The 21,875-nt window shown below is 53.0% G+C and overlaps 1 protein-coding gene across 1 annotated transcript in view; it reads left to right on the top strand.

Moving 5' to 3' along the window:
* The window catches only part of BSN (bassoon presynaptic cytomatrix protein), a 97,301-nt gene that overhangs the window by 62,797 nt on the left and 12,629 nt on the right, over window positions 1-21,875 (top strand). The window contains exon 4 of the mRNA XM_074151797.1: window positions 20,764-21,198. Coding sequence (XP_074007898.1) covers window positions 20,764-21,198 — 435 coding nt within the window. The remainder of the gene's footprint in view (window positions 1-20,763; window positions 21,199-21,875) is intronic.

Genomic DNA, 21,875 nt, shown 5'->3' on the forward strand with positions numbered 1-21,875 from the left:
TTCCAAGGGCTGACAGGACCTGAAAGACAGTTTTATGGTATCTACAACTCAACCACTGGAGTGTTTCACACACCACGTAGTTCAGCATTCAGTCCTTGCCATGTGCTGGCATGCCCTATTTTCCTGCCTACACGTGTGTTGGGGCGAGCCACGCGAGGTGAGGACTATAAAATCCCATTTCCTGAGAAGTACATTGAGTGTTGGAGAAAACGCCACCGGGCAAGGGAAGAGAATCTATGCAAAGAAACGGCATTATTAGCGTGGTTGCAAGGGAAGGCTGGGGCGTCAGCCAGCTGGACGTTCGTTTCCTTTCTCCGATTGTCGCGGTTTAACCCCAGCCAGTGCCATGCGGTTCTCCCCGTCCCCCCAGAAGGGCAGGGAGAAGAGGGAGAAAAGGAGAGGAAAGGGAAAGGGAAAAAAAAAGCCTACTGGGTTGAGATAAAGACAGTTTAATAGAACAATAACGGAAAAAGGAAAATAATAATAATAATGACACGAGTCACTCTCACCACTCGGTGAATTGGTATCTTCCCCAGCACTGATTGCGGATTCCAGCCCCCGGCCAACCCCCATTTATACCGAGCATGACATTTACTGTATGGAATATTCCACTGGCCATTCTGTCATTCTGTCCGTGCTGCTTCTCAGCTTCTGTGGGAAGCTGAAAAAAGCCCTCGAAAAATATAACCATCACCTGGCAACAACTAGAACGATATGCATTACTGACATTCCCTTGGTGCCAAATCTGAAACACAGCAACCTCTAGGAAGAAAATTAACTCTGTCCCAGCTGAAGCCGTGACATGGTTAAATGGCTGTGGGGCTTTGCTGAAGGGAGGCAGCCTGATCCCCTCTGGGCGGTGGTACTGCCAGGAGATGAGGAATAGAGAGCTGAGCCCTCACCATCATCCCCCTCCTTGAGTCTCCTGGTGTTGCAGCGTAAACTCTGGTCTTGTGTGAAACGAGACCTTTCTCCCAGTTGAAATTATTGAAATTTTTATCCCCTGTATAATTAATATTGTCAGGGGAATTGGGGTCCTCAGGGCCACAGAGCCCAGGACTTAGCAGAGCTCTGGTGCGATGCGCCCTGCAAACAGTGGTCCTCTCACCAGGCAACGTGGGCAGCAGCAAGGAGCAAGTAGCGTGAGCCAGGGCACTTCAGCCTCTTATTTAAATAAATTAAACCTTACAGCATGCTAAAAGCCCAAAAGCTGAATGTACCAGGAGTTTGCACCAAGTGGCTGGCTGCTTCCTCCTCCGGGGCTGGTTGCTGGGCTGGTGAGATGGAGAAGGTGGATGGTACCAGCCTGCAGCAAAAATAAATGCAAAAGTGAAATAGAAAATGAAAGCAGGCTCTTTCTTTGAAGCACACCAAGGCTCTGAGCCCATGCAGGTCTCTGAATGGAGATTTTGAGTGACATTTCATTCTTATGTTCCCCAGGCGGATTAGCGTGACCTATTAGTGTGGCCATGGCCATCTTGCAGCCACCTTTTGAATGATTTTTCAGACACAGGGGTCAGGAAATGACTGGAAACATGATTAAATGCCTTTTTGGTTGACATTTGCCACTTAACTTGAGAGGGAAATGTTTCACAGGGACAGTTTGATTTCTGGAGGTGTGAGATCCTCGCAGAAGCCAGGTGCCCATGTGGCACCCCAGGGCAGGGACCGGCTGGCAAAACCCCAGATGCTAGAAACTGTTTTATTTTTATTCTTTATTTATACTTATTTTCTGTTCTCCCGAAGGAAATTCTTGGGATGGCTCTCAGGGACCCGCATCCCTGTGTGTGGAGGGGTTGGGTACCAAACCTTTGCAGGCGTTTTGACCCCCCGCAGGGGGTCCATCTGCTTAAAAGCCTTTGCACGCCTGCCACCGTGGCGTCCGGGCTCCTCAATCTTGTGGTCCCTGGCTTCCTCTGCCTGCGTTTTATTCACCGAGCAGAAGAGGGAAAGATAAATCTCTGCATTTTCCACTCCCCGCTCGTTTCCCGGCTTTCAGTGAACCTCTTCAGTGCAGAACATCATCCCTGCCCCTGCCATTTAAACTGGAACAGCTTCGTTTTCCTACGCGTCTCTTTTTTTTTGGCTATAAAATGTGCCTAGCAGCTGCTGCTCTGTTGGGCAGACTGAAAGCCGTGCTGCAGCTTCCTTGGTGCTGATACAGGATTTCTTACAAAGCCCGATGCTTCCGTAGCCTTGTTTTTCACGTAAGGCTGTAAACCAGCTCCTTTCCAATAATGGGAAGTGTTGGAGGGATTAGCTTGGAGGTGCAGTTATTAACGTAAGTGATTGTAATTATAAGCCGAGGCATTAACATAGATGCTCATGCTTGATCCTGCAGGATTGCACTCTTTTCCATCTTTGATTTTTATCCTGTTTCTGCTCCCATGAGTGGGTGGAAAGGCTTCTCCGGCGCTTGGGCTGGTGCCTGTTGAAGTGCTTGCTGACTTGCAAGCCAGCGCCTGTGTTTGGGGCTGGGGGAGTCCCCATAGAATCATATCGTAGAATGGTTTGGGTTGAAAGGGACCTTAAAGATCATCCAGTTCCAAACCCCCTGCCCTGGGCAGGGACACCTCCCACCAGACCAGGTTGCTCCAAGCCCCATCCAACCTGGTCTTGAACACCTCCAGGGATGGGGCATCCACAGCTTCTCTGGGCAACCTGTTCCAGTGTCTCACCACCCTCATAGTGAAGAATTTCTTCCTAATATCTAATCTAAATCTCCCCTCTTTCAGTTTAAAACCGTTACCCCTCGTCCTATCGCTACACCCCCTGATCAAGAGTCCCTCTCTCCTCTTGCCTCTGCCTTTACTCCCCGTTATTTCTGGTCTGACCCCCAAAATGCTGGTGACAACTCTACTGGGGTGTTTGGGCAAGGGGGTTTCACACGTGGCACGTTGGCTGCTCCCTGGTCCTCGCACACGTGTGGCTGTGCCTGAGCTTTTCCTTACCCCCCACTCGCCCTGCCACTGCACTGGCCTTAACCATAAATAAATGAGTGAATATTTAGAAGCCCCGGGGGATAAAACGCTCCATCAAATGTGCTATCGTTCCCTGAGAAAGCAGGGAATTTTTAGGCAACGTCCCTTGAGAAGCTCACAAAGCGGAGGAGGGTGCCAGCGGCCGGGCTGGGGAGGGCTCCTGTGCCCCCGGAGGCTCGCCCGCTTTCTAAGGATATCGATTGCTCTAATACAAAATCTATTTCTCTCTAAAAAATTTTCCCATCGTGCAAACGCCAGCACCGAAGAGCAGGAAATAACCACCTGGGAGACAGCTTCTGCCTTCCTGTTTGGCTCCTCTTAGGCTTGCTGGCTGTATCCTGTGCTGACATAGGTACGTTTGGGTATCCTCCTCCTCTGGGGCTTGGCGCATCGCGGACCGACTGTTGGTGGAACAGCAGACTCAAGGTTTTGTCGCATCCAAAGTCTCTGTGGAGTTACTTGGTAATTTGCTAGAATATTTTTTCTGGAGTTCCTTGGTTTTACCCCATTATTCTTTTTGCCCTAATTCAACAAGATCTGCCTATAGCTGGGGAAATGTCTCCGTCCCCCAGCACAGGCGCAGAGGGGAAGCCAGCACCTTTCCCTGTCCCGTGTCCCCATGGGTGACAAATGGGGCATAAAATATAAGTTTAAAGAGGGAGCGTAGCCTCAGCTTTGCTGTGCCCACAGGAGTATGCTTCCTTCCTCTGAGTGAGAGCTTGCCCTATCGGAAAAGGACATCCAAAATTATTTATTATTTTGTACTTTGCCGAGAGTTTCTAAATATGCTGCTTGAAATGGCACCTAGAGAAGTGAGATCTTCCAGAAAGCATGCAAAATGAGCAATTATAAAGCCACCAACCCACTAAAGGCAATTTCTATCACCTTCTCTCCCTGTTAAAAAGTCCTCCTGTTGGGTAGGTAAAAGGTGGTTTCCCAACTAAGCCGTGGTTGTGGTTGTTGTGTGTCCCTGGTGGGCTCCGAAGTCGCCTGCTCTTTCTGGTGCCGTCACAGCAAGACAGGGATGCTCTTCCCCTGCGAGTGCCCGTCCGCAGCGGGGGGAGCTGAAATTCCCATCAAAGCATGCCAGGGAGCCGAGGGCTAAATGTCCCCCTGCCTGCACTGTGGCCCCCCCGGGAAAACAGCAGCTTGCAAAGCCCAGCCTGGGGACCTTCCTGCACCAGCGCAAGGGAATATGAAACTTATTAGTAAAAATTGCCTAACTCCTTTGTGTGGCAGAAAGGAATTTGCCGGGGGGTGGGCAGGGATGGAGCCCGGTGCTCGACTCGCTGCCCAGAAGAAGTACTTTTCCCTTCTGAGGCTGTTCCTAGAGCTGAGATTAAACGCTGTTTAGGAGCTCCTGGAAACGATTCCCCAACAAAGCAAATCCTTTCAGCTAATTAAGAACCTGATGCGAAAACCCCAGGTAATACTTTGCAACTTAAACAACTTTCCAGGGCATTTGGAAGAGAAACAATTTTAAAGGCGCAGCTGCTAGAGTTCTATTTTGTGTCTTGGAGGGGAAGGCAGGGATGCCGGAGGACGTGGCTGTGGTTACTGAGGGCTCCCCTGCCCTGCCCCACGGTGCTTTATCCTGCCGGTCACGGTGAACGTGAAACCGGGTAATGGGGACAGCAGGGAGGCTCGGGCTTCACGGCTCTCGTCAGGTCCCACATGGATGGTATCCACCTGGCAAAGCCTTTGGCACTGTCTCCCCGAGCATCCTGGTAGCCGGGCTGGTGGGGTATGGTCTTCTGGGGGACAAGGGGGCTGTGCTGCCATCCTGGCTGGGGCACAGGATATGTGCTGCCATCCATAAGGGGGATAAAGCATCTTCTCAGCGTGCCCTGGAGTCCCAGCTCAGGACTACCGGCTGCTAGACCGGTCCCTGCAAGATGCTGTCCTGGTCCCCAGCTCTGCAGGGGCTCAGAGAGGAGGAGGAAAAACCAGGGTGCTCTCCAGAGCATCCTCTGCGTTTCAGGCAGGGAAGATCCCGAGTGGCATCCCTGAGAGATGTTCAGGCTCAGAAACCCCCGGCGGCATCGGGGAAGGGAACGGTCCCAGCTGCCCCCAGCCCCATGGGCAGGAGGCGGTGGAGCCCAGGCACCTTCTCGCTAGGGCTGAAAGCCTCTGCCAGGGTTTTTGCTGAGGATTATTTCAGTTCTGTTTGTGCTTCACCGAGGCCGTGCTGAGCCGATGCCAGCTGTCCCTGCCAAAGCGCTATTTGGGAACCAGGGCAGGCTTCTCCCCATCTCTGCTCTCCGTGGCTGTAGGTCCCCCACCAGCAAACCCCTGAGCTGCCTCCAAGCTCATCCTGGCTACAAACCGTCGAAATGCACCGAACGCCATCGGCAGAGCACGGGGCTTTGTTTCAAAAACCTTCCCTTCACTGCTTGCCTTGCATCCTTGTCTGCCCACTGCCATCTGCTCTGCCTGCTAAAATAAGGCAGCGTGCTGGGGACGAGGTGTGCTGTGCTCGGGGAGCCCCACGCCAGCGGGCCCAGGCTGCCCCAGCACCGGCTCGGCACCTGGGGATCCTCCGCTCAGCATCTTCTGCCATGGCCTTGGGGAAGCTGCCACCTCTGAGGGTGGGGTTTGTCCCCTCCAGCTTTGGGTTTGTCTCTCCACGCCGATGCAGAGAGCAGTACCCACCGAGGGTGACTCCTTGCAAGGGTCTTGGCTCCTCACCCTGGAGATGCTCATCTCACCCCTGGGGCAGGTGGTGCCTTGCTGAGACCCGCTGCCCAAATTTTAGACAAGTTAAGTGAAATGAACCCTACATTAAGAGACCTGAAGACTGTGGAGAACAGCCCAAGTCCCTCTCACCCCTCAACACCCTCTCCCAAGCTTTTCTAGCGAAGGGGTTGAACTTGTTCTGAACTTCTCCTCATTTACACAAAGGCAGACCCTGAGACGGGTACAAACCAGGAGATATGGAAACTACTACCCTCAGCAGAGGCTGTAAACTGGCAAGATAAGAACAGTTAGCCCCCCGCCTGGAGACAGAGAAGGAATAAGAAGACCCCAGACCATAAATTACCACGGAACCAGGTGGCACATGAAAAGTGTGTGAAGGGAGGGTGCGTAGATTGTAAGGGTAAAATTGCCCAGGGATTACTTCGTTCTGGGTCCGGCTCTGGAGGCAATCAGCTCGAGCTGTCCTTGCTGCTGTACCACTCAATTTATTTATTTTTGTAAAATTTTTGCCTGAGACTCTGTTACAGGATACTAGGGCAAAGAAACTTCTTCGACAGTGATAAGGGGGCTTTTTTAATTTAGAGATCTGCTTTAGGATCTTCAGATGGTACCTCTGAATGCTTTGCATTTTCCCGTGCCATGGCTTGAAGCTTCTGGCCATTATTTGTGCCATGACTAGGAGATAACTAGCAGGCAGTCTCTGATCTCTGACACGAGTTTGATTTTTTGGTGTTTTTTTTTCCAGTTAGAATATTTTTAATTGTTTGGAGCACAAAGAGCACCTGAGTCCCAAGCCGGCTGAAGCAGAAAAGCATTGATTTCAGTGGGGTTCGGTTGACTCAGAGAACAAATAGCCTCAAAAAAACACTCTAGTTTGGCAAAGAAATGAGATATTGGGTTGGGAATAACCCCTGAAAGCATAAATGTGTGTGCAAGGATAGGACCTGGGCTGTGGGTTTGCCTGTGGCTCTGCGGGTTTGGGCTCTGTCCCAGCCAGGGCTGCATCCCTGGGATGCGGGTGGCCCGGTGCCAGCCCGGCAGTCCCTGGCTTTTGCAGGCTCGGGAGAGGGGGATGCGGCGGCAGATCCCACCGGGAACGAACACCCGCGCTCCGCCAAAAGGGCTCGCTGTCGGCAGCAGAGCTGTGAAATTCCCAGCTTTACGTAATTTCCCGATTTACTCTGAGCTGTTAAGTATGACCAACAGTCATCTGTTTGCCAAGAGCAAATAGGACATCGGGAAAAGAAGAGCAAACTAGAGCCAGGCAGCAATATTTTTAACAAATCTGGGTTTTTCTTCAGGCTGGAAGTCAGATGAGTGTTGCCAGCCCTCAGAGGAGCAGGTTTCTGCAGTGGCCCATAACTACTCTTAAAGTGGAGCTTCTTAAATTACTTAAAGGGTTTATATGAGGTGGTTCCTCTTGTGGTTTCAGGGAACCAAGAGGTCCCACAGGCATCTGTCTATCTTTGCAAAAAGGGCAGTGGGAGAAGGAAATGTCTTCACAGATGCATTTTAAACTGAGTAAACAGTCATGTGATTTTTAAATTATTTTTTTTAAAAGCAACCATTTTATGTGGACTTCACCCTTTCATTTTGTTTGGGCTTCTTAGCTTCATTCTCCCTGCATTTACGCTTGAGATGAAAAATCTCAGGTCTTCCACCACGGTGGCTGTAGCCGGTTCCTACCTCCCAGTTGCAGAGAGACCTGGTGGGACCATCCGTCCAGGTCGGGGTCACCATCAAATCACCATGTGGCAGCTGGGGATTTTAAAAGAGGTTAAAGATCCGTTAAAATAAGGGGTTAGCTGAAAATGAGCTTAAGTGTTAAAATAAGTCTTGAAGATGATGAAAATTAGATTGGACCCACCAAGACACGTCCCTCCTCTGTGGGCAACTCGTGGGTTCCCCAAGTGTGCCCCCGTGGCCCAGGTTTTAGGTACTTTGGTGGAGTTGGGAATCTCATGGGAAGAGCACAGCCGGGGAGGACAGGGAGAGGGATGCTCTCCCAATACAGAGGGCTGGGAACTGGACCTGGGCGGGTGGGAGATGCTGATGAGGGAATAGGAGAGGACACATGAGGTACGAGCGTAGAAAGATGCTGATGTGTATCATTTTGGGGAGTAAAAGGGCTCATCCATCTCTGTTGTAACAACCCGTGTTTCTAGAACGTTTCCCAGCCTTTTACTGTAATAGTTTATTGACCTGCACACAAGCATGAAAGATTATGAGAGTTAATTTTTCAAGCTTATCACTTGATTTATTCCATAAAGGTAGTTCATTTAATTAAAATATTTCTGCCGCTGAAATCAGGACTCACAATCTTGAAGCCTGGAACAGGGTATGTGGGCTTTTTTGAAGCAGCAGTCGTTTAATGGGGTCAAACAGCATTGCCCACGGAAACCAAAGCTTCCAGTTCTCTAGGAATACAACGTATTTCAGGGCAAAAATCCCGGCAGGGGTCATAAAAATAGAAACAGAACAGGATGGAGAAAGAGAAGGCAGTAAAGGGCTGAAATCAGTGGGGTCACGGGTTCCCTGAGATGTCTGCCTGTGTCTGTGCGGCACTGGCTGCTCTCAACCCAAAGGAGAAAGCCCTTGGCCCTTGATGCCCTGTTTCCCAGGTGCTAAACAGCCAGGAAAGCCCGGAGGTGACCTCCCGCTCTCTGGCAGGGCCTGGGGGAGCTGAGGACAACTGTTCGCTGATGTCTCCTCCGGTGGTACATCTACCCAACAGGCAAGGGCAGTGGGAAGATGGGTTTGGAAGGTCTCAGTGGTGGAGCCCTGAGTACCCTCAGCTACCTCCATGTGGGGTTTTCGGTCTCTGCCAATGTAGGGTTGTCTCCTGGGAAATTTTATCATTATATTTTTGAAAAGCATTTTATGACTGTGCAGGTACTGCAGGACGTGGGTTTGTGTTGTCCTCAGCCTCCAAGCCATTCAGCTGATGGCTGTCCCCAACACGCTTTGAAAACGATCCGTCGTGAAATAGGTTCAAACCCCATTTGCTGCTGCTGGACTGGTTTGGGGACAAAGGGACCAGGGACTGAACGGCTCATAATGGGAAGGAAACGGAAGCTCTTGAAGAGGCAGATTTTCTTCTGGTTTGGAAGTGAGTGGCTGCTGCCTGATAGACACTTGGGGCTCTTTGCAATTTAAAAGAGAGCAATCAGACAGCTTGAATCTGCTTTTATCAGATGCAGAAAATTACTAGCTGGATGCCTGGATATTTTAGTCAACACTAGTGCCTATGAAAAACCAAGGTTTTGATTAAATAAGGCTTCTCTGATAAACTTAGCTTTTCTTGGATTTTCTTCCATTCTGTTGGAAAAAATGAACAGAATATTACATTTGTTTTCTGCAGAGTTTGGCCAGGTTTCTCTCTGCGAGCATTATTTTGCTGCGAACTTGAAATCTTCCGCATATGGGTTCAAACGGGTTCCTGGGTTATTTCATCAAAGGTACGTGTGAAATAGCAGGGTGGCCACGAGAAACATCTTGCATCTCCGCTGTCCCAACACGCCACAGGGAGTTAGGATCAGTGATGACCAAGGTGTGGGTTCTGCTGGACCCCACGTAGGTCTCCTGGGGGTTATTGCAGGGTTATTATCATGCAGCCGGCATTTGGAGATCCTCCCGCTGCTGTTAACCTTGGCTGAGAAATACATCCCGATAATGGGGGCTGTTGAAGATAAGGCTGGCTGGCAGGCTGATAAATCTCGTTAAGGAGTACTACATCACGGAGTAAATTACAATGCGCGGCCAGATCGATTCAAACAAAAATGAACAATATATTACTTCTTTATCGGCAAGGGAAAAATAGGCTCCTGCCTCCTTGCTGGTGGGTTTTGGTGCTGGGTACGGAGCTGCGGCGTGATGCCAGTGGTGGGGCTGGCTGAGAAGATGAGGTTTCTCAGCAGGTGCATCCCCGGCAGCGCCGGAGCAGGAACCCAGCAGGGTCCTCGGGGTGAGTGTACTGGGAGCAACTGGTCTGTCTGTGGGCAAGAGGGAACAGGGAGCTGGGACACGGTTGAGGACAAGAGCCACGTCCCTCTCTTCTATGTGGTTAAATGATGGTCATCACAGTCTGGCCTCTAACGACTGTAAATGATCCAGGCAGCTTTGGAAATGTCATGCTGGAGCAAAATGGGAAAATCGGAGCTTGCCTTCCATGGGACAGCCGTAGCTAATCTTTGAAAACCAGAGCAAGCCCTCTGCTGCTTTAATACCGTTGGTTGGATTTTATTGAGAACAGAAAATCTTCTTAATTCCCTATCCATTTGGATCCAGTCTCTCGGAACGGAGCTGGTAGTTAATTTACCTCTTTCTCCAAGATAAAACAGAGAGAAATAGTGAGGTTCAGTGAAAAGGAAAACGAAAAGCCCTTTCAGCATCTGAGACCTGCTCTCTCGTTTCTCCTATTTTTCTTACTCTTTGTGATTTTCCTTTTCCTTAAATACACAGCGCCGCGCTCATGTGTTTCCTCCCGTGATGGCACCTTCAAGTGCCATCAGCCTGGACATGTTGTTTCTTCCACATCTCTGAAAAGCTCCTCTGTCTTGAGCCTGTCCCAGGCCAGAGGCAGCTTTGTCTCTACTTGCTCACTGCAGAAGGGGACGTCGGATAATGGTGAAAGTAGCAGAAGATGCGTGGTGGTAGCCAATGGCCAGGAAAAAAAGGGAGCACATCGAGGTTGGAGATAAATGAGTATCAAAGCTGCTGCCCAGCCATGGCAACTGTGTGAAATCAGGTATTTTACCTGAGCCAAAGTGCTGAGGGATGAGCTGGCGCAGAAGGTCGTGGGTGAACTTGTTGGGTCAGAGTGAGGATGGGCACTTCTGGTGGTCACGTCTGGCCCCAAAACTAGTCTTCTCTTCTTCACACAGTAACGCAGAGGATGTCCCATGTCCACCTGAGGGTGGTTGGCCTCCACGTCTCACCTCCTTGCCATCTCGAGGCAAACCTGCTTGCCTTCATCCCCATTGCCATGCTGGGAGCCGGCGTCTCTGCTTCCCGTTCCAGATGGCAGCTGGTTTATTGCTGGGTGTCTGTGTTACTGCAGGAGCGTGGCAGTGACATCCATGCTCAGCAGGCCATTCCCAGGGCAATGAATGCCCACTCACAGCCCTGGGAATCAGTCCCGTGGCTTTTAGACGACCTCAAACCATCAAAGTGCTCTCCTCAATATCCTACTGATTCTTCAAATTTTTATTTTTTATTTCTTTTTTAATCTAATGAACTGGAAGGAAATATGTTGAGTGGGGAGGGATGTCTATATATATTCTGCAAAAGCACCGGTTTCCAAATTCTGGACAGCTGTGTACCCTTTTTTAGCAGCCCCTTCGCACAGCCCACACAGCACCCAGGCTCTCGCAATTGGGCTCGTTTGGAAATACGCTTCCTTGATTGCAAAATAGTTTAAATCCTTTGACTTAGAAACATTCTTGCCGTTCGAAAAGATTTTTTTATTTCTTTTTTTTTTTTTTAAGCTCCGAAAATACAGAAGGTGCTTCCTGCCGCAGCAGCTGCCCTAATTTTGGAGGTGGTGGGAGACGGGCGGGGATGCGCTGGGGGAGTCTGGCTGGTGGCTGCAGCCGCACAAGGATGCGGGTGCTGGGATGCTCCGGAGCTGGGCTCTGTCGGGAGCCCCTCGCCCGTGGGTGCTTCGGCTGATGCCAGAGCTGGGGGAGGAGAGGGGGGTTTATTCTGGGGTGCTAGCCCGATGATCCAAACCAGTTACCCAGCTGGCCCTTGGCATTCAATTCAGCCAAGGCGAGCTTGTTTCCCAGCTCCGTGGAACGAAATTATTTGGGCCTGACAGTGAAATAACAATATGGGAAAGTAGTCTCAGCTCGACTCTAACACCACGATTCCTAATGACGTGGAAGAGTTGGTGGCCTTTTCCTCTAGCCTCTAGCAAGCCAAATTTGGGAAGGACCCTTGCTGGGGACCCTGGCGCAGCTCAGGAGACAGCAGAGCATCTTATGCCCCTGTCTGCGAGTCAATGTCCCCCAAAAGCCCATCGGTTTTCTGCAGATCTCTACTTTTGCCATGGGAGGGGCTGCCTGGGACGGTGATGCCCTGACCCCAGGGCACGGCCACTGGGGTTTGCGGCTGGGCAAGAAGCTGCAGGTGGTCCAGGCTGGCCAGGCTGGTGGAAAGTTTGTACCTCTCTTACAGCCGCAGAGGCTCGTGCTGCTTTCTCCCTGCCGTGGTGGCGTTCACCATCCCGGCCATCGGCTGCTGTGGTGGAATAAGCTGGACTTGGCAAGAGCAGAGCGATTCCTCGAAGGCAAGCAGAGGGGAGCGTTGCTATTACTCATCAGTCAAAGACTTTCAGCTGGAATAATCCCCCGCTGGCTCTGTGCCGTGTCGAACCGCAGGGTGGGAGGCTGTGAGCGCCTCGGGGGCTGTTTCTCTGGCCCCCGGGCTCTGCCGTGGAGGGCTGGTGCATCCCTTTCACGGCCAGGAAAAATATCCCTGGTGTGGGGCATTGTGCAGGGGGAAGGAGAAGGGAGAGACAAGGGAGGAGGATGCTCCCGGGTGGCTCAGGGACAGGACTGCGATGGCCACTTCAGTGCCTGGATGGTATCCATCTCCCCATCTCCGCTCTGCCTTCCCCTCTCCGTGGCACCGGTAAAGGGGACGGGGTGGTGGGGCAGACACCCCTCCTGCTGCTCTGGGTGGATTTGGTGAGGAGAGGGAGAATTGCTGTGAGACACAGCATCTCCCCTGTGGCTGCCGTGGAGCTTGGGGCTGGGAGCTGCCACTGCCCACGTCCTTCCCTTCCCTCCCGGCACGGCTATCGGCAGCTCAGCCATCATGTGCAGCTTCTCCCATCTTCCCTTTCTGTGTCTTCTTTCCAACTGGGAGAGGTCCCAGCACGGGGAAGGAAGGGGGATGGAGTGGAGCAGATGGGAGGCAGAAAACAAGCCCTGCGACGCCGAGCTCATCCCGGCGAGCTCATTACCCTGCTCTGTTTTTAATCACATTATTGCAGTGTGAAGGCCACCGATACATCGCACACATCTAAAATAGAGCTGGGGAGGGACTGTTGGCTCCATCAGCCCAAGAGAGGCCATGGGAACAGATAAGAATAGGCTGATGCTGGAAAACACAGCACTGGGTTGCTCAGTCGAATGCTGTATTTAGCAAGGGATTGAAATAACTGTGGTGGCTTTCAGCTGGGCTGATCTGTGAACCATGGCTGCACGAATACTCGCCCGGTTGATGGTAATGAAGTCAATTAGTGGGGAGCAGTTGGCAACCGAGGAAACTGGGCTGCGGGAGGTGTGTGTCATCCCCTCGGTGCCTCTCCCTGCAGATGGTCCCGGGAGACCATGGCTTTATGCTGAGGGAGCTCTGGCTCTTTGCTGCGCTGCCTGCAACAGCTTCTAGCCGATGTGCAGTGACTCCCCAGGGACCCCACCGGCCCCCCTCGCTCCCCCAGCCGGGCAGGCATCGGCACGGGGCCAGCCGGGCTCCAGGAACATGACCTGCTCTGCTGAATGGCCTTTGAGTTGCATTTAGCTCTTATTCTTTATTTACAGATATTTTTTTACATATATATATATTTGCATGCATAAACTTGAGAAGCAGCACGCATACACTGGCATAAATGCAGTTTAGCAAGCACAAGTGCAGGCAGCTCTGCATCAGGCTTGAGCAGGATTTTGAGGGTGGTTTTAGGGGAAAAAAAAGGCACCTTTGGAGCAGTTAGAATCATAGGATAGTTTGGGTTGGGAGGGACTTTTAAGGGTCATCTACTCCAACCTCCCCTGCAACGAGCAGGGACATCTTCAACTAGATCAGGTTGCTCAGAGCCCCGTCCAACCTGACCTGGAATGTCTCCAGAGATGGGGCATCGACCACCTCTCTGGGCAACCTGTTCCAGTGTCTCACCACCCTCAGCATAAAAATGTTTCTTCCTTATATCTAGTCTGAATTTACCCTCTTTTAGTCTAAAACCATTACCCCTGGTCCTATCGCAACAGGCCCTGCTAGTGGTAGCACACCCTATGCTTTCTGCTCGCTCTCGGAGGTGGCTGTCCCTCAGACATGTGTGAACACGCGTGCGTGCACCATCGGCCATGCACAGCTAGCCCTGCCTGTCCGTATCCCCCTGCCAGCCCTGCCTGTCCCCTACCCCCCCCCAGCCAGCCCTGCCTCTCCCCAGGCTCCCCAGGGCTGCCCCTGCCTGCCCGCCATCTCTGCATCCCCCTTGGTCTTGGTCCCCTCCCGGCTCCGTGTCCAGCCGAACCCTCCTTGCTCTCTTCCCCATGACCTTCTCTGACCAGCATCTCCCGCATTTGCTCCATCTCTCCTCCTCGTCTCTGGTGCTTCCGCCACCGCCGCGCTCGGTTTCCTCGCCCTGGTCTCAAATCCCATCGCTGCCTCAGCCTCCCAGGGGAGATAAGGGCAGGGGTGGAGGTAAAACCAGGCCCGTGGTTATTTGCTGATGGCACAGGAGGTTGAAAATGTGCTTTGGGAACATGCTGTGGTCGGGACCGTGATGTGCATCCTCCCCTCCGTGGGCGAGCATCCTGGGGAGGCACGGGGTCGGCACGCTTCCCGTCACCTCCTAAAACCACAGCGGCTCGATCAAAGGGGTTTGGCAGAGGTGTGCAGTGCCTCCAGCCACGGGAAGGGAATTTGGGGGGGTTCCGGAGAGTTCAGCTGTGGGAATGGGCTGAAACCGAAGGAGGAGGGGGGAGGGGGGGGGAGCAAGCATCCAAAATGAATAAGCACCGGGGTTCGCCTGGGATGGCTGCTGGCAGAGAGCATCTTTGCCAAGGGGAGGGCAGAGGAGCAGTTAGAGGATGGAGAACCTGCCAGCCAGACCCCAGGCACCGCCCAAGACGGGTCTGAAACAGCCCTGGCATCCAAAGATCAAGCATGACTCAGTCCCTTTCCTTTAAAACTGTGCTAAAAACCGTTCCACAGTGCGGCCAGAGCCGTGGTGTTCTTAGCACAAGGATGCTGAGCGCCTGGGAGGTGGGATCATGCAGTGAGATGCCCCCATTTCTGCTGCGGGAGGGTGCGTAGAAGGTGCCTGGATGTCAGGAGCCCTCCTCAACGGGAGCTCTCCTGCAAGCAGGGCTTGCTGAGAGGAATGCTTGAGAAGCGATTTTATGAGGTTCTTGTTGTTAATTTGGATCTTGATTCAGATACCAGAAGTGTTTTCCATATTTTCCAGGCACCCATCTGTCACAGTGATGAGCCCTGCACAGTACTTGTCAGCAAATAAATGAAATATTCTTGTGAGATTCACCGCGTTTAGCGCTGGGAGATGTGATCTGGCTCGCGAGATAACTTATACCTCATGCTGCTTATCTTATTTTGTACAGATTTTTGTCCTGGTATTTTAATAGATATCGGTCTGATTGTGTAAAATAACACTGTAGAGAATAAATAACCGGACAGAGCCCTGGGGATGATATTGCGGGGAGCGGTTTGCGCTGGGATGAAGGCCACGGCCGTGCATCTGCCAGAAGGAGGAGGGGTTGCAGTGAGGGTCTTGGGGGTGACGGGGACGGTGGGACTGGCAACCAGGAGCTAACTGGGAAAGCCGGGAAGCCTCCGGAGAAGCCTGGAAGCCTCTGGCACTGTCGGCTCCCACCAAGACTCTCAGACCTCCGAGTTGCCAAATGGGGGGGATTCACGCGCAGCCGTGATGCTGAAGCTCGCTGGCTCCGTCGTTAAAAAAAAAAACAACCCAGCGGCGCTGGGGGATTCAGCACTTAATTAACTTGCCAAGCGGTAGCGTTGACCAAAATTATGCGGGAAGACTTCTATTTTACTTAATTACAGTTTTGTTGTCACCCATTAGTGAATTAAAGCAATTGCAGGGTAAGACCCGGCGGAGGTTGGCGAGCGCGGCTGTGGCCACCTGCCAGCGGCTGCCAGAGCCCGGGGGGAGCCGGGCGCACCCCCATGGACACCCACCCACCCCATGCTTGCTGACCCCATGCCCCGTCCCCCCATATTGCGGCAGCAGCCCCGGGGGCTCCCCTGCCATCAGGGCTGCTGCAAACCCTTCCTCACTCCCAGGAGGGAGTGCGGGCAGCCATCGGCTCGGCAATCGCCGCCCCTTCAGCAGAGCCTGTGGGAATTGCGGCCGCATCCTGGGTTTCCCCGTGGTGCACAATTAAAAACCGGGATAGTCGTTACCGCTCGGATGCGATGCCTTGAGTGAAGCCTCCTGCTCTCTGGGGCGTCTCTGCACCCCGGGCACCATCCTGCTCCTAAAAACCACAGGAGCTCCCTTTCTCTCTCTAGAAACCTACTTTTTCCGTAACTCTTCTGCAAATTCCAGTGGTGTGGGGGGCAAGGAAGGCTGGGAGCCCCGTCGGGTTGGGGCGCTGACCTCCCAGGGGTGTAAGCTGGTAACCTGGCTGGGCTGGGCAGCCTCTCGGCTCCCTCCCTCACCCCCCTGCCTGCCCAACTGGCCAGTTTCCAGCGCTCCCTGCCCTTCTTCATTTAAGATGGTATCTCAGGTGTGCTTTGGTTTCATCCCTTTCTTTAATTATTGATGCTTTCCTCCACCTGGAGCCCGCTCTGAATCCCAGCGGCATTGCCTGTGCCCCGGCTCCCCGTCGCCTACACTCCATGCGGTTAAACCCCCCCCGTGCCTGCTGCCGCGGGGCACCCTCGGGCAGCAAACCTCGGCCTGGAGCAAGCCTCCATCCCCGTCCTGGTCGTGGCCATGGTTTCCAGCATCTTTAAGCACAGAGACTCAGACAGGCACCGCCATGCCTTTGCCATAAGCTCCTTACCCACTTACCGCCCCAGCGAGGGGCGCCCTGACTTCCTGGGCATCCAACGGTTTGGACGTGCAAAGCACTAAATACCGCCTAATTATCATTATCTTCATGAGATCTGGTTAATCTCGATGAGGATTTACAAGCTGTTAGCAAACCAGCCGGGTCGTCGAGCGTTTGCATTTTTCTCAGGGGCGGCTTAATCCCTTTCGGCCACGTTAGCTGGGAAGTGCCCGTCACCAAGTTATATGTAGGGGGGAGCCGATCCCTCTTGAGAGGGAGCAGAGGTGCTGTGGGAAAACCGAGCACTGAGCTGATAACACTGCGGGACAGCGGGAGAGGGATGGGTCATTTGTCACCGGCAGAGCATGGGGCTGTGAGATGCCTCAGACGCAGCATCTTCACCAAGCTCCTGTTTTTTCAGCATCGTGATGGGCATCGGTGCCGGGTGACGATGGGGCTGCAGGGGTCTCTTAAAGACGGGGACCGAGAGCTCGGAGAGGTTTGCCAGAGATGCTCCCACTGGGCGTGGGCGGCTTTGCTCGCCTCCGTCTCCCTGCAGCTGCCAGGGGCAGGATTTCACGCCTCCCCGTGTGCGTGCAGGAGCCCGGCAGCTCCTGCTGCTGGAGGCATTCACTGCAGCAAGCGCCGGGATGCGATGGCAAACACTGTGCCGGCTGCTGCGGCACAGCCTGTGCTCCCAGCGCACACACGGCTCCGCGCGGCGCTGGTGGCTGATGAGGCTGAGGGCTCTCCCGCGGCTCGGGAAAATTCGGTTATCCCTTCCCTGGTTCCCCCCGTTCTCCCCCTTTACCCAGAAGGGCAGGGAGAAGTGAGAGAAAAGGAGGAGAAAGGAAAGGGAAAAAAATCCTCCTGGGTTGAGATGAAGACAGTTTAATAGAAAAATAACAGAAAAGGAAATTAATAGCAATAATAATAATAATGACATGAGTCACTCTCACCACTCGATGAGTTGGTACCTTCCTGAGTAGTGATCACAAGTACCCCCCCACCCCTGACTAACCCCATTTAGATACTGAGCATGATGTCTGTGGTACAGAATATTCCATCGTTCTGCCCGTGCTCCTTATCAGCTTCTGTGGGAAGCTGAGAAAAGTCCTTGAAAAACATAAACAACACCTGGCAACAACTAAAACAATGTGCATTATTGACATTCCTTTCATACCGCATCTGAAACACCGCAAATGCGAGAAAGAAAATTAAATCTGTCCCAGCTGAAACCAGGACAGTTTCCCAGCCTTTCTGCCTGCATTTCGGGGTGGAGCTCCGCAATCTTTTTGGCAGGGCTATTTTTACCGGAGATCATTCCCTTATCCGCTTCCCGGAGTGGTCCCGTAAAGAGTCGAGCTGTCACATCTGCGAGAGCAGGATGGCAGGGTGAGCTGCTCAAACTGAGGCGGCTGCCAAGAGGAATGGCTGCAGAGCCACAGCTGGGAGCAACCTGAGGGAGGATGCTCAGACCAGGCAGTGGAGACATCAGGTCCCCATGGCACAGACCCGGTCTTGGGGGACCCCTAAGCCTCATCCTGATGAGATGATGCCAGCAGGTCCTCTCCTCTGATGCTTGCCTTGTGCCATGGTGGTGTCCCTTGCCTGCATGGACTCGAAGAGGTGCTGGTGGGGGAGTGTGGGGTCTCCAGCCCAGCCTCCCACGCAGAGCAGGGCAGCCACCAACACGGGGGGCTTTGTCTAGCAAAGTCTTGAACCCCCTCCAAGGATGGAGACCCCATGGTGACTGTCCCACTGCCTCAGCAGAGGGGCTTTTCCTAATGTCCACCCTGAACCTCTGCTTTTGCAAAGCATCTGTTCCCAGGCAAACCTAGGCAAAAGGAGTGGACCTATCTGGGAGGCTGCACCTTTTGGAGGGTGCGCTACCATCATGGTTGTCCCAGGAGGGCACTGGCTTGGAGCATGTGCGACCCTTGCCTCTCCATGGGCACAAGAGCCACCATGGGACCTGACTGGCATTTGGCATCCACAGTTGGCACCTGGTGGCCAGCGTTGGCCTTCCATGGCTTGAATTTTGCCCTGGAAGGGCAAAAGCAGCTCTGCCCATCCCCTCATCCAGAGCTTCCCAGCCACCATGGTCTGGCAGGGTGGGACATCACAAGCGCAGGCAATGCCTCTTCCAGGCAGTGTGTTAAGGGCCTGGACAGGGATGGCTGGGTTGTTTGAGGTGGGCTGATCTTCTCCGGTTCCTGCAGGACCAAGCTGGGAGCTGGCACGATGGCATGGCAGAGAAGGACGGGCAGGAGCTGAGCTCTGGCCTGGCACAGCCAGCCCATCCCTTCTGCATCCCACCTCCCCCTCACTGCTGGCATCGGGGAGGGAGCTCTGGTGAAGAAAAATGGGATTCCTGAAAGAAAAATGAAAGGCCACGTTTTTCCATGAGGCAGGAATTCAATTTGTGTCACGCAATCACATTTCCTTCTGCAGCCTGAAATAATTACACAGCGGAGCGGGGCGAGGAGATCTGATTCAGAGGCACAGGGATGAGAGAGAGTTCTGAAATAAAGGAAGACAAATGCAATCATTAAGACACAATAGGCTGCACTTGCCCCTTAATTAGACTTTCTCTTTGATTAAGCAGTAATTAAATATTACCGTGCTGAAAGGGATTTTTTTTTTTTAACGGCCTTCCGAAGCCCTAATGTATTCTTAAGATGTTTGTGTGAAGTGCAGGGGCTGCTGCAGGGCGGTGGAGGTGGGAGGCAGGATGCTGCATGCCTGCCCCTTCACCGCAGCAGAAGCCCTCCTGCCCCGCTGCTCCCTGGAGAGTGTGGGCTGGATGGCTGCTCCATGGCCAGGTTGTGGCTTGAGTGAAGAAGTGTCCATGGGAAAGCTCACTGCTCCCAGCCACAACCAGCTGCAGAGCGTCTCCGGCGTCTTGTCAAAACGTGGGGGCTCCTGGGTGTTGGATGCAGGGGCCAAACCCGTTCTGCTGCTGCCGTCTCACAGGTGTGGGTTTAGAGTTGTAGAATAGAATCATAGACTCATTGAGGTTGGAAAAGACCCTTAAGATCATCGAGTCCAACCGTTAACCTAACACTGCCAAGTCCACAACTAAACTATGTCCGCTAAGCGCCACGTCTACATGTCTTCTAAGTACCTCCAGGGATGGTGACTCAACCACTTCCCTGGGCAGCCTGTTCCAATGCTTGACAGCCCTTTCAGTGCAGAATTTTTTCCTAATATCCAATTTAAACCTCTCCTGACGCAATTTGAGGACGTTTCCTTGAGGCCATTTTGGTGAACCTCATCTTCTACATGGAGACCAATGCCCTCTGTGGCCCCAGGAGACACGGCTGGCTTGTAGCTCCGGTTCCAGCCCAGTCCTGCTGGAGATCCAAGACCATCTTTCCAATAGTGTGACAGCTCCTCTGGAGCCAGCTCCCCCCTGAGGTTGGCCACCTCGAGCTTCGGGAACAACAGCTCAGCAAAAGAGAAGCCTGGGAAAAAGGTCTTGGAGCATATCAGGCTGTTAGCAGCAAAATTGAGAAGATTTAAGATGATGAAACACCAAAAGGGGAGGAAATGTCAGGTCCCTATTCCTGGACATTCCTGGGTGGATAAAAATAGCCTTTGGATGACCTCGGGGGGGGAAAGTGCTTGTGGTCTCTTAATGCAGAGCCCCTGCCATAGCCCCGCGGGGCTCTCTGCCACTCACAGCCCCGCTTGCAAGCGGCTTTTTCCAGGCCATAAAACGACGCCTCTTGCTGAGAATTTCACTAGACGAGATTGCCTTGTTCTTTTCCCGCACAGCGTGTACTTTGGGTAATATCTTTGGGAAATTTTTGCGTACTTGTGTACCCAGCATTTTCTGTTAACCTAGAAAAAAAAAAATCCGTAAGTATTATGATTATGCTATTAAACCTTTATTGTATCGCAAATCAGAGTTGAGAAAGAAACTGTATGGAGCCCGAGAAGTGTTAAGCTACGGCAGTAATCTGCTGTCATTGTTTAACTTCATTTAAAACTGAAATACCTGCAAGACAGGAGATGAAAAGAGCCGGTGATGCTGGGGAGAGTGTGAAATCCCTGTGTCACAGCCATGGTCCCCCTGGCCGAACATCACTGAGGGTTGGATGAGGGTAGGGGTAGGTTTTAAGCTGGATGGTTGGGCTCTACGGTACGGCTCCAGCGCCTGTTCACCCCCTGGCACCTCTGAAGCCAGTTATTTGGTTTGGGTGGGCTGAGTCCTTTGCACCATCACTGTGTGCCCCATCAGCTGAACTTCTCAGTGAGGTCCCTGCTGGGGTGAAGCTCCCCGAGTTTGAGCAGAACTTTTCCTTTTTTCTGTTTTGCAGAAGAATGAATGGCTGTGCTTGAACTGCCAAACTCAGCGGCTGCTCGAAGGCAGCCTCGGCGACCCTGCCCCGATGCCGCTGCCTACCCCAAAGCAACCCACCGCCGGCTCCCCACGGCACCAGCCGCCAGCCACCATCCAGCAGCAGAAAGCACCCACACCGGCGCCCACCGAGCCAGCGGCACCCCCTGAGCGGCAGCCCTCACCCGCAAAGAGCCTCCGGGCTGCTGAGCCGAGCAGGACCCCAAGCCCTGGCCCAGCAGAGAAGAAGCCCCCGGTGCCGGCAGAGGAAAAGCCACTGCCCAAAGCTGCCCCGGAACCTTCCAGAGCTCCTGAGAGCGCCGCGCCGAAGGGGAAGAGCGTGACCCCCAAACCGGAGGTGGAGAGCAAGGAGAGCAGGGCACCCACCGAGGCGCCACGGGCAAAGGAGCAGGAGGTGAGTTATCAGGGTGCATCCAGCTCCGAGCATCCCCGGGGACCACATCCCGCCTGGGGCTGGGACGGCTTAGCACCAGCAGCTCAGAAACGGAAGGTCATTCCGAGTGTCATTGAGGCCATTTGCCTCAAGAAACGGCCTTTTGGGAAACGGTGAGCTCAAAGCACTGCTGTCTCAGCATTTCCAAACCGCTCAGGAATTTCACAGGCTCTGTAGCATTGTGCTGGCATTTGCCTTCTCTTTATTACGATTCCATCAATTTGGGCATAACACTTTGCCCATTGGATCTGTTTTGAAATAATATAAGGGCAGTTGGATTTGTCATTAAATGGAAAACTTGTTTCACATCGTTGCATGCTGCAGCAGTGGGCGTTTTTTGAGCTCACAGTCCCACCTTTTTTAAAATTCAATACAGTTTGGGGGAAAAGTTTGGCTGCATTGGGATGGTTTCCCTCCCTGAGCAATCATCCCAGCACAGCTCTGCTGTGGGCAGGGGACACAGCCGGAGGTCTGCATCAACTAGGAGGGGACAGCTGCCCCCAGGGAACAGGCTCCTCGCATCCCTGTCTGCTGGCACTTCTGAAATGAAATAAGGTCCCTGGTGCCTCTATGGGGATAATAAGCCCTACCAGTAGCACCAGGGCCAAGTGTGATGGCTCTTTCCCCACAGCTCGGAG

This window comes from Numenius arquata, chromosome 8 (genome assembly GCF_964106895.1).
Source record: "Numenius arquata chromosome 8, bNumArq3.hap1.1, whole genome shotgun sequence".
Lineage (NCBI taxonomy): Eukaryota > Metazoa > Chordata > Aves > Charadriiformes > Scolopacidae > Numenius > Numenius arquata.